We start from the raw sequence: 13,583 nt of genomic DNA, 5'->3' as shown, positions 1-13,583 counted from the left end.
CCCAACTTCCATCGTCTCTCAAAAGCCGTCCAATCCGGTTTCTCCGACGCCGAGCGGAGCAGACATTGTGAAAATAAGTTGTGTTACAATCACCATAACGCAACCAATTCACGTGTGCACGTTGCTTCCAATACAAATCTATTTGCTCCTCCAGCCTATCCACTTTGAAGCTCCAAACAGCTTCCCAGCCTACTGAAACATCACTGATCGACTCTCTCCTCCACCTCTCAAGCTCCCTCTTTGCTTTCCTCAACCTCTTCTCAAGATCGCCGAGGACATTTACACTCCATTCATTCAGGCTTGTAGCCACGCCTCTGATACTCTCCCCCAAACTACTTCTTGCACTAGCCCGTTCACCCCACGCATCCTCCACCACCTGACGACAAGAATCCTCCTGGAGCCAGGAAGCTTCAAATCTAAAAGCCTGGTCTCCACCTCCGGCTCTCCCCCTCTCCACAACTTCTTCTAGCTTGATGATAACCGGGCGGTGGTTAGAATGATAGGGATCACCATTTTTGACCTGTACAAGCGGAAACTTCATTCTCCACTCCGGATTTGCCACCGCTCTATCCAATCTTTCACGAATGTGTGTACTCCCTTTTGTTTGTTTGTTTCGCCAGGTAAAAACATCTCCAGTGAAGCCCAGATCATGGAGATCACATGTTTCCAAAGCACCCTTAAACCGGTCCAAGCAAGCTTGGGACCTCGGAATGCCCCCCTCCTTTTCATGGTGAAAAAGCACCTCATTAAAATCTCCCGCACAAAGCCACGGAATTGGTACAGTATTTTCTGAATGGAGCACCCCCATCAGATCCCAAGTTTTATACTTGAACTCAGTCCTCGCATCACCATAGATACTCGTGAACCTCCAATTATCTCCCCCAGTCACCAAGACCTCCATGTCAATGTGGTATTTAGATTTGCTTCGCAATACCAAATTGACTCCACTCCTCCACAACATAGCTATCCCCCCCCCCTTTGCCTTCACAATCCACCACCTCCATGTGCTCAATCCCCAGCTTCTTTCTCATCACCAACATCCTCTTCTCAACCATCTTTGTCTCGGACAAGAAAAGAATATCCGCCTCTACGGACTTCTGACAACGCAGAAGCCCCCGAACTACCGGGGCATTTCCCAACCCCCGGCAGTTCCACACCATGATCCTCATTTGTCCTCGCAGGACCGATTCGTCGGCCCCGCTTCTTTTGTAGTGGACAGCATCACCTCATGCTCCTTCCTGCCTACTTTCTGCAACCTCTACTCATCGACATCCATCTCCTCCACCTCCGTCTGCACCCTCTTCCTTTTTCCTGGAGACACCGACACCTTCTCCCCAGGAGTCACCTCATGACGTTGGTGCTTCTTGTAACGGCGACGGTTATCTCTCCCCTTTTCCTCCAACCTCCCACCAGCGCCCAGATCATCGCCCACTGCTGTACTGTTCTCGTGCATGGGACTGTTCACGTGGACAGCATCCCCATGCGCCATCGCCTCCTTCTGGTCGGGCATAGGGTCAGAGAGCGCCGGTAACAAGGTTTTCTTTGCCCCACTGTCCCAGTCCTTCACATTGCTAGGAGCTTTCGGGGGACTAGTGACTTCTTCCCCTTTCTCCTCCCCATCACCTTCCTTCTTTTTCCATGTCAGAGCGTCACTGGCCGATCCCAACGATGCCCAGCGACCACCGCGGGCATCCTGGGATCCTTTACTACCCGAGCTTCCACCATGCCACAGGCCTCTCGACCGACCACTCACAAGCCTCCTCTCTTCAAAGCCCTCCCCCTTCTTTTTCTCCGGGATGTAGCGGAGATTTCTAGAGAACTGCTGAGCCTCACCCTTCTCCAGCCGGACTTCGCAGTGCTTATCAATATGGCCGATACAGCCACAAATGTAGCAAAAGTCCGGAAGGAATTCGTATGCGAAGGAACACCATTTCTCCCTCTCCTTGCTGCCCACCTTGATCATGATGCCGCGCATAAGCGGCTTGCGAATATCGATCACCACTTTGATCCTCAACACCCTGCCCACCGCCAGGCCATCATCTCCAACATCCACCTCCTTGAACACTCCAATCTTCTTTCCCAGGATTGCCCTGGTCTCCTCATCCATCATCCCGAGTGGTAGGTTCGACACACGCACCCAGATTGGCACATGATTGAACTCCATCTCCTCCAGTGTCTTGGACTCGTCAAAATCCGCCATCACAACTAAATCCTTGGAAATCATCCACGGTCCATCTTCCAAAGCCCTCCTTTTTCCAGATGGTTGCAAGAATGTGAATAAAAAATGGTTCTCACCCAGATCCTTGCACGTTACTCCTTTGATCAGGCACCAGATCTTCCCCAGGGACCGCTCTAGGGTTTCTGGCACAATCAGTCGGTCCGCCAAAACCTTCCCCACGGCCTGCCGTTCCAACACCCGAGATCTCCGCCCACCACCGCCGCCGATCTTCACACACCGCGCTCCGCCTCTAACAGTCTCAGCTTCCCCATCATACCCTCCACACCTTCCATCTTCACCACACACTACCAAGATCACAGATCACCCCAACGAGCAGAATGGAGGCGGCGACTACAGCGGCTAGCAGAAGGGGTTGCGGGCTCCGATCGTCGGAGAAAGTTCGTGGACTCAGTTGGCGTGGGGCGAGGAAGATCTCAGACCGGTCACGATGCGAGACCAGATCGAGATCCGCGGAAGTGGGCGGGAAAACAGGAACAAGATACCTATTCACCGGAAACCTCCCTCGAGTCGCCTAGGAGAGCCCTAGGCGCCGAGACTTACAACTCGATTTTTGGAAAGTTTAAGCGGCAATAGGTGCGCGACTGGGCTGACCCGTCCCCGTTTGTCATCACATGGCCGAAGGAGGTGGGCAGCAGTGCGCGCGCAGAGGTTTGTAATCACGTGGGCTAAAGGAGGTGGCATTGGGCCTGGAGCGTGGTTGAGCTGACATCAGCATGCAAGTTGTTTGTACTAGTCCATTAATCACTTTAAACAATCATAACTCTCTCATCGGGCGGGTGTATGTTTTCAATTCTATTTGCACCGTGTTCTTTACGACGAGCCCAAGAAAACGAGATCTACAATACAAAGATTTTAGAAATATTTATGTATACATGTAATGGTACTTAGTAACTTATATGTGAAAACTTACTGTTGAAGTCCCTATAGAAGTTATTACTAAATATGTCGTTAAAGTTTCTACCAAACCTTTGCTAAAGTTGCTACAAAGCCTCCACATAAGATGCTACTATAAGTTAAAATTTGAAGTTGTTACACAATCTATGTATAAGTTGTTACTAGTCATTTACTGAAGTTACATCCAAACCATAATAAACTAGGTGAATTCCCAGCGTGTTGCTGCTGGAATTTAGGGGACAATATCAAACAAATTAAGTGGAATGCTCAGCAAGTTGCTGCTAGATTTTATGGGCATAATTTTAAGGTAATGCAGTGAAAGAACTCATATTATTGTGATACGATGATATTATCATGGAGCAAGCAGGATTGTAAGAGCATTTTGTTGTTGGTATTAGGTGCCTTGTAGATCAGAAATGATTGCTTATGATTGGTGCCAATTTTGGTGAAAAGCAAGGTGGTGCGGTAATTAGCTGTTGTATGCTAGATTTTGGCTCTTTAGCTGGTGATCAAATAATCCGCCAGTTTTCATTAGCCTTGCGTGATAATAGCCTAGGTTCAGACAAAGTCGTAAAGAAAGTTTATTAGATACAATAATGAGCGAACTGGGGAAGCTTTGCAAGTCAAATTATGACTGTAAGCAGGAGCTTGATGCTGAAGTCTTCTGTGTAAAAGATGAGGCAAATTTCAGCTAAAATTAGGAAAAGGGGCAGGGGGGGGGGGCATATTTGATTACACTGCGATACTAACCTCAACGCACATAAAAAAAGGAGCAGTTGTCTCGATTCAGTTATCTGAAAGCTGTGGCACATAAAAAAGAATGGATTTGAGAAATACAAACAAAACTTAATCCCTGTAGATCCTATCGAAATCCTAGCGAAGGAATTTTGTAGTTAACGTTTCATGAAAAAGTGGTAAAAAAAATAAGTAAATGCGAGTAAAGGAAATCAAGTGAAATAGTTATGACAGTGCATAGTACAGAGGAATTGGATGCAACAACATAAGTTACATTTAAATACAAAGGGAAATAATGGTGATCCTGGACCTTGCTTTCCTCGCAAGCAACCCCCCAGATCCTCGTCTCACCTATCATCGTTGGGAACGCATCTTGGACTAGCATTATGGCTTGACATATGAGGGGTGTCCAAGCCGCCCACTTCCCTCAGCGTCCCTGCCGTAGCGGCGGCGGCCGTGGCCATGGCCTTAGGGATCTTGATGAGGAAGCCGATGAAGATCGTCTCCGACACGACCCTCACCAGCACCGAAGTTTTTCCCTTTGGTCTCGCCTCCCACGCCTCTGTCGTGATGAAGGCAGTGCAGTTCACAATGTGATGCGTGTTTGTCCAATCTTCCAAAGGTAATATGATAAGTTGATTAGTGGAGTTTCAACGTTGATGATCCAAAGGCTCTGACCAGGACAAATCGAGAACTCTCGTAACCACTTCACCACTACTTCGTGGTTATCAACTGTACCAAGACACGGTTGACCTCGTCAAGAAGGCTTTTCTTGCAAGAGGATCAAAAACATAAGCAAAAATAAGTAGATACAATCTGAATATTGCTAATTACTAATGAAGTGCTCGAGTTGGAGTTCCACAAACTAATAAATGACGAAACTATCTAAAACAGAATAATCTAAGCTAAAACTCAAGCCTAAACTATGACGGCTACTGTGTATATATATGAGGGATATAAGGAGGTCGACCTAGGGTTGTATAGTCATGGAAAGAGACGTGCACAACTTGGACTCTAACACCGACATGATTACAAGACCCAACAGGATCTAAAACAGTGACACATCACTTTATTCCTTCGACTCTGACTACACTATAAGGAATATTTGGTCGAGCATAGATCCATTGAAAATGGTTCATCATAAGCTTTCTAGCAAGTCCAAGAACGCCTCAATTGGACTCCGTATGCGAGAGTTTTGCCCCTTTTTTTGACATGTTGTCTTGGGACTCGACCAGAATCACGACCACGACTTCGACCACGACCACGACTAGAGCTCAGTCTCAAGTCCAAGTAGACTTGGTCTTTGAGGAGTGACGTTTGGGAAAGGTTGTGGTGCTTCTCTCACGTTCCTAAGCAATAAAATATCACAAGAAATGATTTCACCTGGTGGTCTAACTGTCGTGCACGTGCTATTATAATTGGACTTGGTATGATTTGAGGAATATTAATAGTATTGATCGTATCTAAAGGAGCCATGGGCTCATCATCCTCCCTCTCTTGAATTGGAGTCGTCCTTGACTCAAGCCCATCTTCTTCTCCCAAGTATGACTATCCTTTCTCAAAAGCAACCAAACTAAATTACCCAGTTTAAAATTTATTTCTTTCCTACCTTTACTTCCGGCAATCCTGTACTTTTCAGTCATGCTGTCTATATTCTTTTTAGTTGTCTCATGCAGCTTAAGAATAAATTCAGCACGTTTCTTGGCATCCAAATTAAGTCTTTGAAGTAGACAAAGGTATACTAATCAGTAGAAGCACGGGGATTAAAAATATGCACTACCTGAAACTGACTTAGCTTGGTGGTGTGGTGTTCCAACCTGTTGTAAGCAAACTCAATATGCGGTGAACACTCTTCCCATATTCTCAAATTTTTCTTTAGAACAACCCGCAACATGGTCGATAAGGTACGGTTGACAACCTCTGTTTGACTGTCGGTCTGGGGATGACATGTGGTAGAAAACAGTAGCTTCTTCCTCAGTTTATTCCAAAATGACCACCAAAAGTGACTGAAAAACTTTGTGTCACGATACAAGATGATAGTATTAGGCACTCCATGTAGTCGAACGATTTTCCTAAAAAACAAATCAGCTATATTTGTAGCATCATCTCTCTTATGACAAGGTACAAAATGTGCCATTTTAGAAAATCTATCCAAAATTACAAATATGCTTTCCTTTCCCCTCTTTGTCCTACGCAATCCTAAAACAAAATCCATAAAAATATCCTCCCAAGGTGCACTAGGAATAGGAAGAGGTATGTAAAGACCATGTGGATTTAAGCGAGACTTAGCTTTATTGCAAGTGGTGCAACGTGACATGCAGCGCTCGACGTCACGTCTCATCTTTGACCAAAAGAAATAAGAGGCTAGCATATCTTCAATCTTTCTTTCCAAAATGTGCCATCAATCCTCCTCCATGTGTCTCCTGCAACAACAAAAGATGAACGGAGCTAGTTGTAATGCATAGCTTGTTAGCACGATAGAGCAATCCGTCATTCAGCACATATTTATTCCATATTTTCCCTTCTTTACAATTTTCAAAAACTTCTTTAAAATCCAAATCAGCAGCATATAATTCTTTAATGGTCTCTAAACCAAAAATCTTATGATCCAATTGAGATAACATGATATAACGCCTAGAAAGCGCATCAGCTATCACATTGTCCTTTCCGTTCTTATGTTTTATAACATATGGAAAAGACTCAATAAATGCAACCCATTTAGCATGTCATTTATGAAATTTAGTTGGACTCCTAATATGTTTCAATGATTCATGATCAGAATGTATAACGAATTCTTTGGGCCATAGATAATGTTGTCAAGTTTCAAGCACACGAACTGAAACATACAATTCTTTATCATAAGTAGAATAATTCAGACTTGGCCCACTTAATTTCTCATTGAAATAAGCAACAAATTTACCTTCTTGAATTAACACACCTCTAATTGTATGCACGAGACCTGCTACGATGTTTTGAGATGGAAAACAGCAAGCCAATCATGACACCCATTAGAGCGACAACGACAATTCATCCTGATGAAGATGGTGAACCCGTTATCAAAAAGAGTATAGAAGTATGATTTCATCACTTTTATATCTGACCGCTTTAAGGCCAGACATACAATTTGCTATATGTTTGTGTGCATGATTTTCATGCTTTTCCACGTGCTTCACATCAACAAGTTGTCAAATAGATTCTCAGGTATTTTTCATAGCACTCAAGATTTTGGCATTTGGCTTTTAGCTTCTTCATCTATTACCTTAAGAGCTTTTTCTGATGCTAATTTTGGAGCTTGCAGAATTGATAGAAAAAGTGCATTTGGTACATGTAATTTTTTGGATAATTCTCTTATTGCATGGTCATCTAGGAAATAATCATCTATTGCATAAACTACTGTTGAATCTAAATATGTAGTTGTTGCTAGTTGTTGTTCACAAACTCAATGGATTGTTGCTACATTTAAAGATTATAGGGTTAATTTAGAGAGTGTTCTACTTTTTTATGATAGCACTAGTGCTATAAGTATTGCTAAAAGACTCGTGCCACATTCTCAGACTAAGCACATTGAAATTAGATTTCATTTTCTTAAAGACAATGTTAAGAAACGGAACATTGAACTTCTTCGTGTGGATACTAAACACCAATTGGCTGATATTTTCACAAAACCTTTGGATTCTTCTTGTTTTGTTTTTCTTTGAGGAGAACTTGGTATTATTAATCCTATAGGATTGTTTTGAGAGGGGTTCTTATACCTTGGAGGTGGTCAGAGTTTTAAAATGAGAAAACAATGAAATATGATGAGCATCATATCTGATACATATATGACTTTTAAAGTCAATGTTTATGCTACATGAAAGTTTTTGCACCTTCATATCTATATATGTAGGATGTAGTTTTTGTCATGACTTTCTAAATCAAATGACAACTTGAATTAAATCTTGTCATGGTTAAACTCTCTTGATTGCTTTGATCATTGATAAAAATGCTATATGTGAAATACTCAAAAAAATGAAAAGGTGTTGAATAATATGCATTGCTGCACTTATTCTTTACAAGACTGCTTATCATTGCACTTTGGTATGAACTTATAAGAAGTCTTATATGATCATAATCATTGTCTTAAGCTTCTGATTATCTTTTTGACATAGGCTTGGCATGGTTGGATAGAATAAGGCTGATGGTGCATATAATTCCTTGCAAAAGAATATGGGAAGTTCTTGACAACACAATTGGCATCTTGTTATTTTTTTAAATCAAAATAGTGACATACTTTTGGTATCCATGTTTTTTATAGCATATAAATTGACGATTCAAGTAGTTGAGATTGTGAGATGATGCCTTGCAAATAAATCATTAATTATATTTGATAAGTTGTGATCACACTATATTTTTACATGTGTAGACAAGTCGGTGCAGATATTCTTGATAGTGTGACTTGATCGAGTATCTATTATATATGTGGTTGATCTATGATGCTTATTTTGATAAAAGCAACAAAAAGATATGATTCTCTCTTTTGAATTTTTGATGAAATCATTGCCAAAGGGGGAGAGAGTTGCTTATTTTTGGATAAATTATTTTTGTTTTTTCTCAAAGAGAGAAATTTTCCATGTCAGAATTTTTTTTGTCTTTTGGTTTCACTTTGTGTTTGATTTTAAAATCAAATCATGTCTGCTAAGAGGTTGCCAATATTTTCATCAAGGGGGAGATTGTGAGATCATGTGATGAAAAATCGATTTGAATAATGAAATTGGCAAAGCAAAGTGATTTAGCATAATGATATTAGGATAATGTTAATGAGTCACTAAGATGTTGTTTGGATATGCTTGGATAGCATAGATGGTTTGATGTGCTAGTAGAAGTTGGGTCTGATTATGTTAGCATGTTGGTTTTGCTTGGAGTTTGCTTAGTGTTGCGTGAATTGATCTTGAGTCAAGTCGGGAAGGAATTGTGCTCGTACTGATTGGATTCATGTGCAGGTGTTGCTCGAAGGCAAACATGGTCGATGACGGACCGTCAAACTAAGTTCAGGGAAGAACTGAGGTTCGGCGACTAGATTCAGGAGGAACTGAGGTCGTGGTTATCAAGGATGTCATGCGGGGCGTTCGGGCTAAGGACAATGCATATGGAGATAAGGTTTCGTGATGGACACATGAGGTGATCTGATCATGAGAGGGCGTGAAGACTAATTCGAGTTCGAGTTGGAGCAGGCACGAGAGAGTCGTGTGATGCCTGGACTTGAGACAAGAGTTAGTATCAGAGCTAAACTCTAAGTTGGTTATGTTCATGCATGTATGCATGTGAGATGTTGCATGCATGATTACGTGAGAGTTGTTCGATAATTAGCTTAATTAGCAGAAGTTGTATGTTCTCTTGTGATTAGAGGAGGATAGAGACCAGGTTGAATACGACTTGGAGTTTTTGTTCAATTTGGTCACGTTTGTGCGTGTGGCTATCCAATAAGTAGAGAGGTCTGTTGTATTAGGTAGACAATGCAATAGAGAGAAACCCTAGAGAGGGTTGTTTTGGGATGCTTTGTAGAGGCATCTTGTAAACTCATCTATGCAATGAAAATCAGGTTCTGTAAGTTGATGAGTTGCTGATTTCAAATTTTCTCTCTGTTCTATATTCTACATGCTTGTGGCTAGTTTTTGATTAATTTTGTTTTTAGTGAGTTTCATCTTGGTTTAATTCATTCAAAACCTTACTAGAATAGCTAGTTTTTGATCTGAGAAAGTTTCGAGTGGTTTTGGTTTGATCTTGAGTAGCTTTTTGGTCAACTCGACTAGGTTTGATCTACTCGATTTTGGTTGATACAGTCTACTTTAACTAGGCATAATTCTTGATCCGCACATCTGATTGCCTCGATTCTTGTTGGAATAGTTTTGTATTTGAATTTATTTTCCTCTGTCCAATTTTGAGGGTAATCGGACCAATGAATCTTTCTCTACATCATTTTTACTAGAGTGTGTATAATCTATTTCAAGTGGAATATCGAGTTTAAATCGATTTTTGATTTGGGTGAGTTAATCTTTGAATTTGGTTTCTACAATCGTTCACCCCCTCTGATAGGGTATTTTGTGCATATTCAATTCTACATTCTATGATATTGCCAGAGACGGTTTATTTAGAAAACTTGTCCTTGTCAGTATGATGGAAATAGACGATTTTCTGAAAACCCATCTATACTTAAAAGCTCGGGTATTATTTTAAATTTGACCGCTCATCTCCCCTGACTCTTTTAGCTTCCCACACATACAACCCGCTTGTTTCCCATGACTCTTTGGCTTCTCCCATACACAACCATTCATCTCTCCTCAAGATAAAGCGACAATGAGTGTTCATCTTCCTCGCTCTAATTGCTGCCATCTGAGTGTTCATCTTCCACACACACAGCTAGGGTTTTTTCGTGTGGGAGGAGTGAGATCTGTGCGCTGAATCTCCTTCACTGCACTAAGGTGAGTATCATAAGGTTCCCATCACAGTTTTGATAGGGTCTCTTAGTGTTTGCTTTGATTTGTGTAAATAAGGGTAATGTAGTGTTTCCATCGTAGATCTGCAATGGCTCATTTCACTGCTATCAGGCACTGACAGGATGGGGTTATCCCTATGCCTACCTCTACAGTGCAGATGCTTGGTATTGATTTCAGTCATGGAGACTTTGTGTTCTTCACTACTGTGAAGGGCCCCTCCATGGACCTTGTTTTTGTTGTGAATCGCATTCTCCATTTTGTTATTGCATATGAAAATTTCTCTATTGCTGTTCGTCATAATTGAGATATTTTTGTGAAATGCAAGACTAGTTTGAATGCATATTTCTTGCTTAACCATGGCTGGTGGTTTGGTAGCAATTCAGTTTTGTTCTGGCACATGACTGAGTTAGTCAGAATGGAGCATGATCCAAATGACAGCATGATGCTCATTTAAGATGATGCTTGGGTTGACATTGCCCTAAAATGTAGGAGATTGAGATGATATCAATCATTTCATCTTTCTGGTAGACAACATCGACCAATGATGTCAATCATCTCGTCCTTCTAGAATACGGCGTCGCCAATGATTTCTAGCATCTCATCCTTTTGGAAGGTGGTGTCAATGATGTAAAGCATCTCGTCATTCTAGAAGCAAAATGTGTATAGCTAGCTATGTTTATGTGTTCTGGACAATGTGTGATGTGCATCTGTGTGATGTTCTTAACATTTATGATACATAAATGCCTGTGTTGAAGTTCTGAATAATGTGTGCTCGATGTCTTGAACAATGTGTCAATGTGTGATATATAAATAAGGCATGTGATGTTGTTTAATTTTTTAATCATGAAGTATGTATGCCATACCATAAGGACAACCAGGAAACAAAATTACTTATGGGGGGAATGGTCACACATATAATTTTTTACAAAAACTCCGTCTGTGTCATTTTATATAGACAGGTTTATACAAAATCCATTTGTGACTCTGTGACCCTTACTCATATACAGGTTTACAAAAAATCTATCTGTATGTATCTCTATTACATACATAGTTGTAACTGTCTATAACAAGGATGTATCATAGACACTTTTGCAGAGATAGAACCTATAACCGTCTATGATAGGGTTTAAAATCCATCTATAATAACCCATTCTGAGGTAGTGAAAATGCTAATTTCATATTTGCTACTGGAACAATCTTGACCATCAAACTTGCCATTGGAGTGATTGTTTACTTGACATAAATGCTATAATATCCTGAACCATTAGTGTTTCTTGTTTCGGTCCGTGGGGCCAAGTGTTCCGTTGTGGTGGATTTAGTCACCTCAGTAGTTTAGATAGGTCCAGGGCAGCTTATAAGCATTTGTGTTCCAAACATAGCACCTCTAGGTTAACCCTTTTATACGAAGCGAGAGTGGAAGTATAAGAGAGGTACTACGCATATTCGAAGCCAACTCTCGCTGCATGGGTGCATGTGTGTTGGCCCGTAGAGGGGACATATCATGGCCATGGCACCGTGGGGAGATCTTGTGTATTTGTCTACAATGAACATGGTAAGCTATCGAGGGCATCAGCCTTGAAGGGATGGAGTGTAATATCCCAGCCTATCAGTGTTTCTATTTTCAACCCATGAGGCTCAAGTGTTCCGGTGTGGTGGATTTAGTCATATTGGTACTTTAAATAGGTTCGGACCATCTTAGGCCATCTCCAGCAGATACTTTAAAAATTTATCCCCTATAACACTATTACAGCATCCCCTAACACTATTACAGTATCCCCTATTTTTTTTCATCTCCAGCAGCTACCCTATTTCCTACCTTCCATTACTCTCCTACTCCCTTCGGGCCCACGTTTCACTCTCCGTAAATAGTATTACGGACTCCAGTTTTCATCCACATTTTTGCTACCCGATGGAGTGCTCCGCTTCCCATCGGCTTTGCTGTAGCAGCTGATGCCGTAGCTGCTGGAGTGCTGCGGCCGACTAGCATCGGCAAATTTCTGCTGCGTACAGTGAAGCCGATACGAATGCGGCTACCGCTGGAGAAGGCCTTATAAGCCTTTGTGTTCCAAACATAGCACTTTAGGATTAACCCTTTTACACGAATCGAGGATGAAAATATAAGAGACGTGATATGCGTATGCGGGCCCACCCCATAGTTGGGCTGAGTTGTAAGCAGAGTTTGGAGGCAGCATGTTACAAATGCCCCTCTCTGTCACCCCTCAACCCCCTTCTCTTCCTCCTCTTCCATCGCTCTCTTCCTCGTTGGTGCCTTTTCTTCCACCAACCCTGCTACTCTCCTGATTCTCTAAACCGCCCATGGTGATATCTCAGATCTGATGACTACCCTCTGGCTCGTCACTCTCTTGCTCCTTCCCCTCACCCCTTCTGCTCCTCCCCACGGTGGCGCGCACTCAGATCTAGTGAGGGGAAGGGGCACCTGCTGATCACCCCACCATGGCCACCACTACTCCGGCTAGATTAGGTGAGGCAAAGTGAGGATCTGCCTGCCAGATCTAGTGACTGTTCACATGGGGAGGAGAGATCCAGCGGCCATAGCAAGGGGCCAATGATGGGAGTAATAAGGTGTTGTCGTCACCCCATTTTCTACCCCCTTCATAGGTAGGAAATGACAGCAATAGCAGGGGCCCACAATGGTAGTAGAAGGGTTCCAGCGGTGGGGAGGGGTAGGTTGAGGTAGGCTAGCAGGTGTAGCAAGGGCAGTCGACGGGAGCATTGCAGAGAGGAGGAAGGTGGGTGAAGATTGAAGAAGAGAGAATGAGGCAATTTTGTCCTTTCACCCTCATGAGGTATTTTGTTTCATCATTTTCTTTGTTTCCCACTTTCTTTTATTTTTGTGAAGAAAAGAAATAGGAGGTAATGACTGATTGAATGTAGTGGTAGATGGAATCAATACTTGGACGATTCAATGGCAAATTTACAGTTGGATTTTTTAAAATGGCATATTTGCAGTTGGTAATGGAAAAGGTGTCAATTTGCTCTTTCTTTGCCGAGGAAAGGTTAATGTTTATTAGGTAGGTGACATGTCACTACTACCTTGTTAGTGGTATGTTTATCTATTGTCGTGTGATAGGGAGTGCACTCACATATGGTAGGTATGACTATTGTGTAAGTGTGGACATTACTACAGAAAACCGTGATAGACATTGGTACTACCGGTTCATTTAAAATTGACAGTGATAAAATATCACTGTCGGTTCATGTCAATAATTGACAGTGATGGC

At 42.1% G+C, this 13,583-nt stretch overlaps 1 protein-coding gene across 1 annotated transcript; it reads right to left on the bottom strand.

Annotated features, from left to right (window-relative positions):
• Positions 1–1,258: 1,258 nt before the first annotated feature.
• On the bottom strand, positions 1,259–2,200 carry LOC133900214 (uncharacterized). Its single transcript, XM_062341334.1, has one exon. It carries the CDS (start codon positions 2,198–2,200, stop codon positions 1,259–1,261), a length of 942 nt encoding a protein of 313 aa, XP_062197318.1.
• Between the last annotated feature and the right edge of the window lie 11,383 nt (positions 2,201–13,583).

Source organism: Phragmites australis, chromosome 19, assembly GCF_958298935.1.
Source record: "Phragmites australis chromosome 19, lpPhrAust1.1, whole genome shotgun sequence".
NCBI lineage: Eukaryota > Viridiplantae > Streptophyta > Magnoliopsida > Poales > Poaceae > Phragmites > Phragmites australis.
This window is presented reverse-complemented; position numbering and strand designations above follow the sequence as displayed.

What these genes read in the sequence shown, in the direction of transcription:
- LOC133900214 (XM_062341334.1), bottom strand. Translation starts at nt 2,200, where the DNA reads ATGGCGGATTTTGACGAGTCCAAGACACTGGAGGAGATGGAGTTCAAT.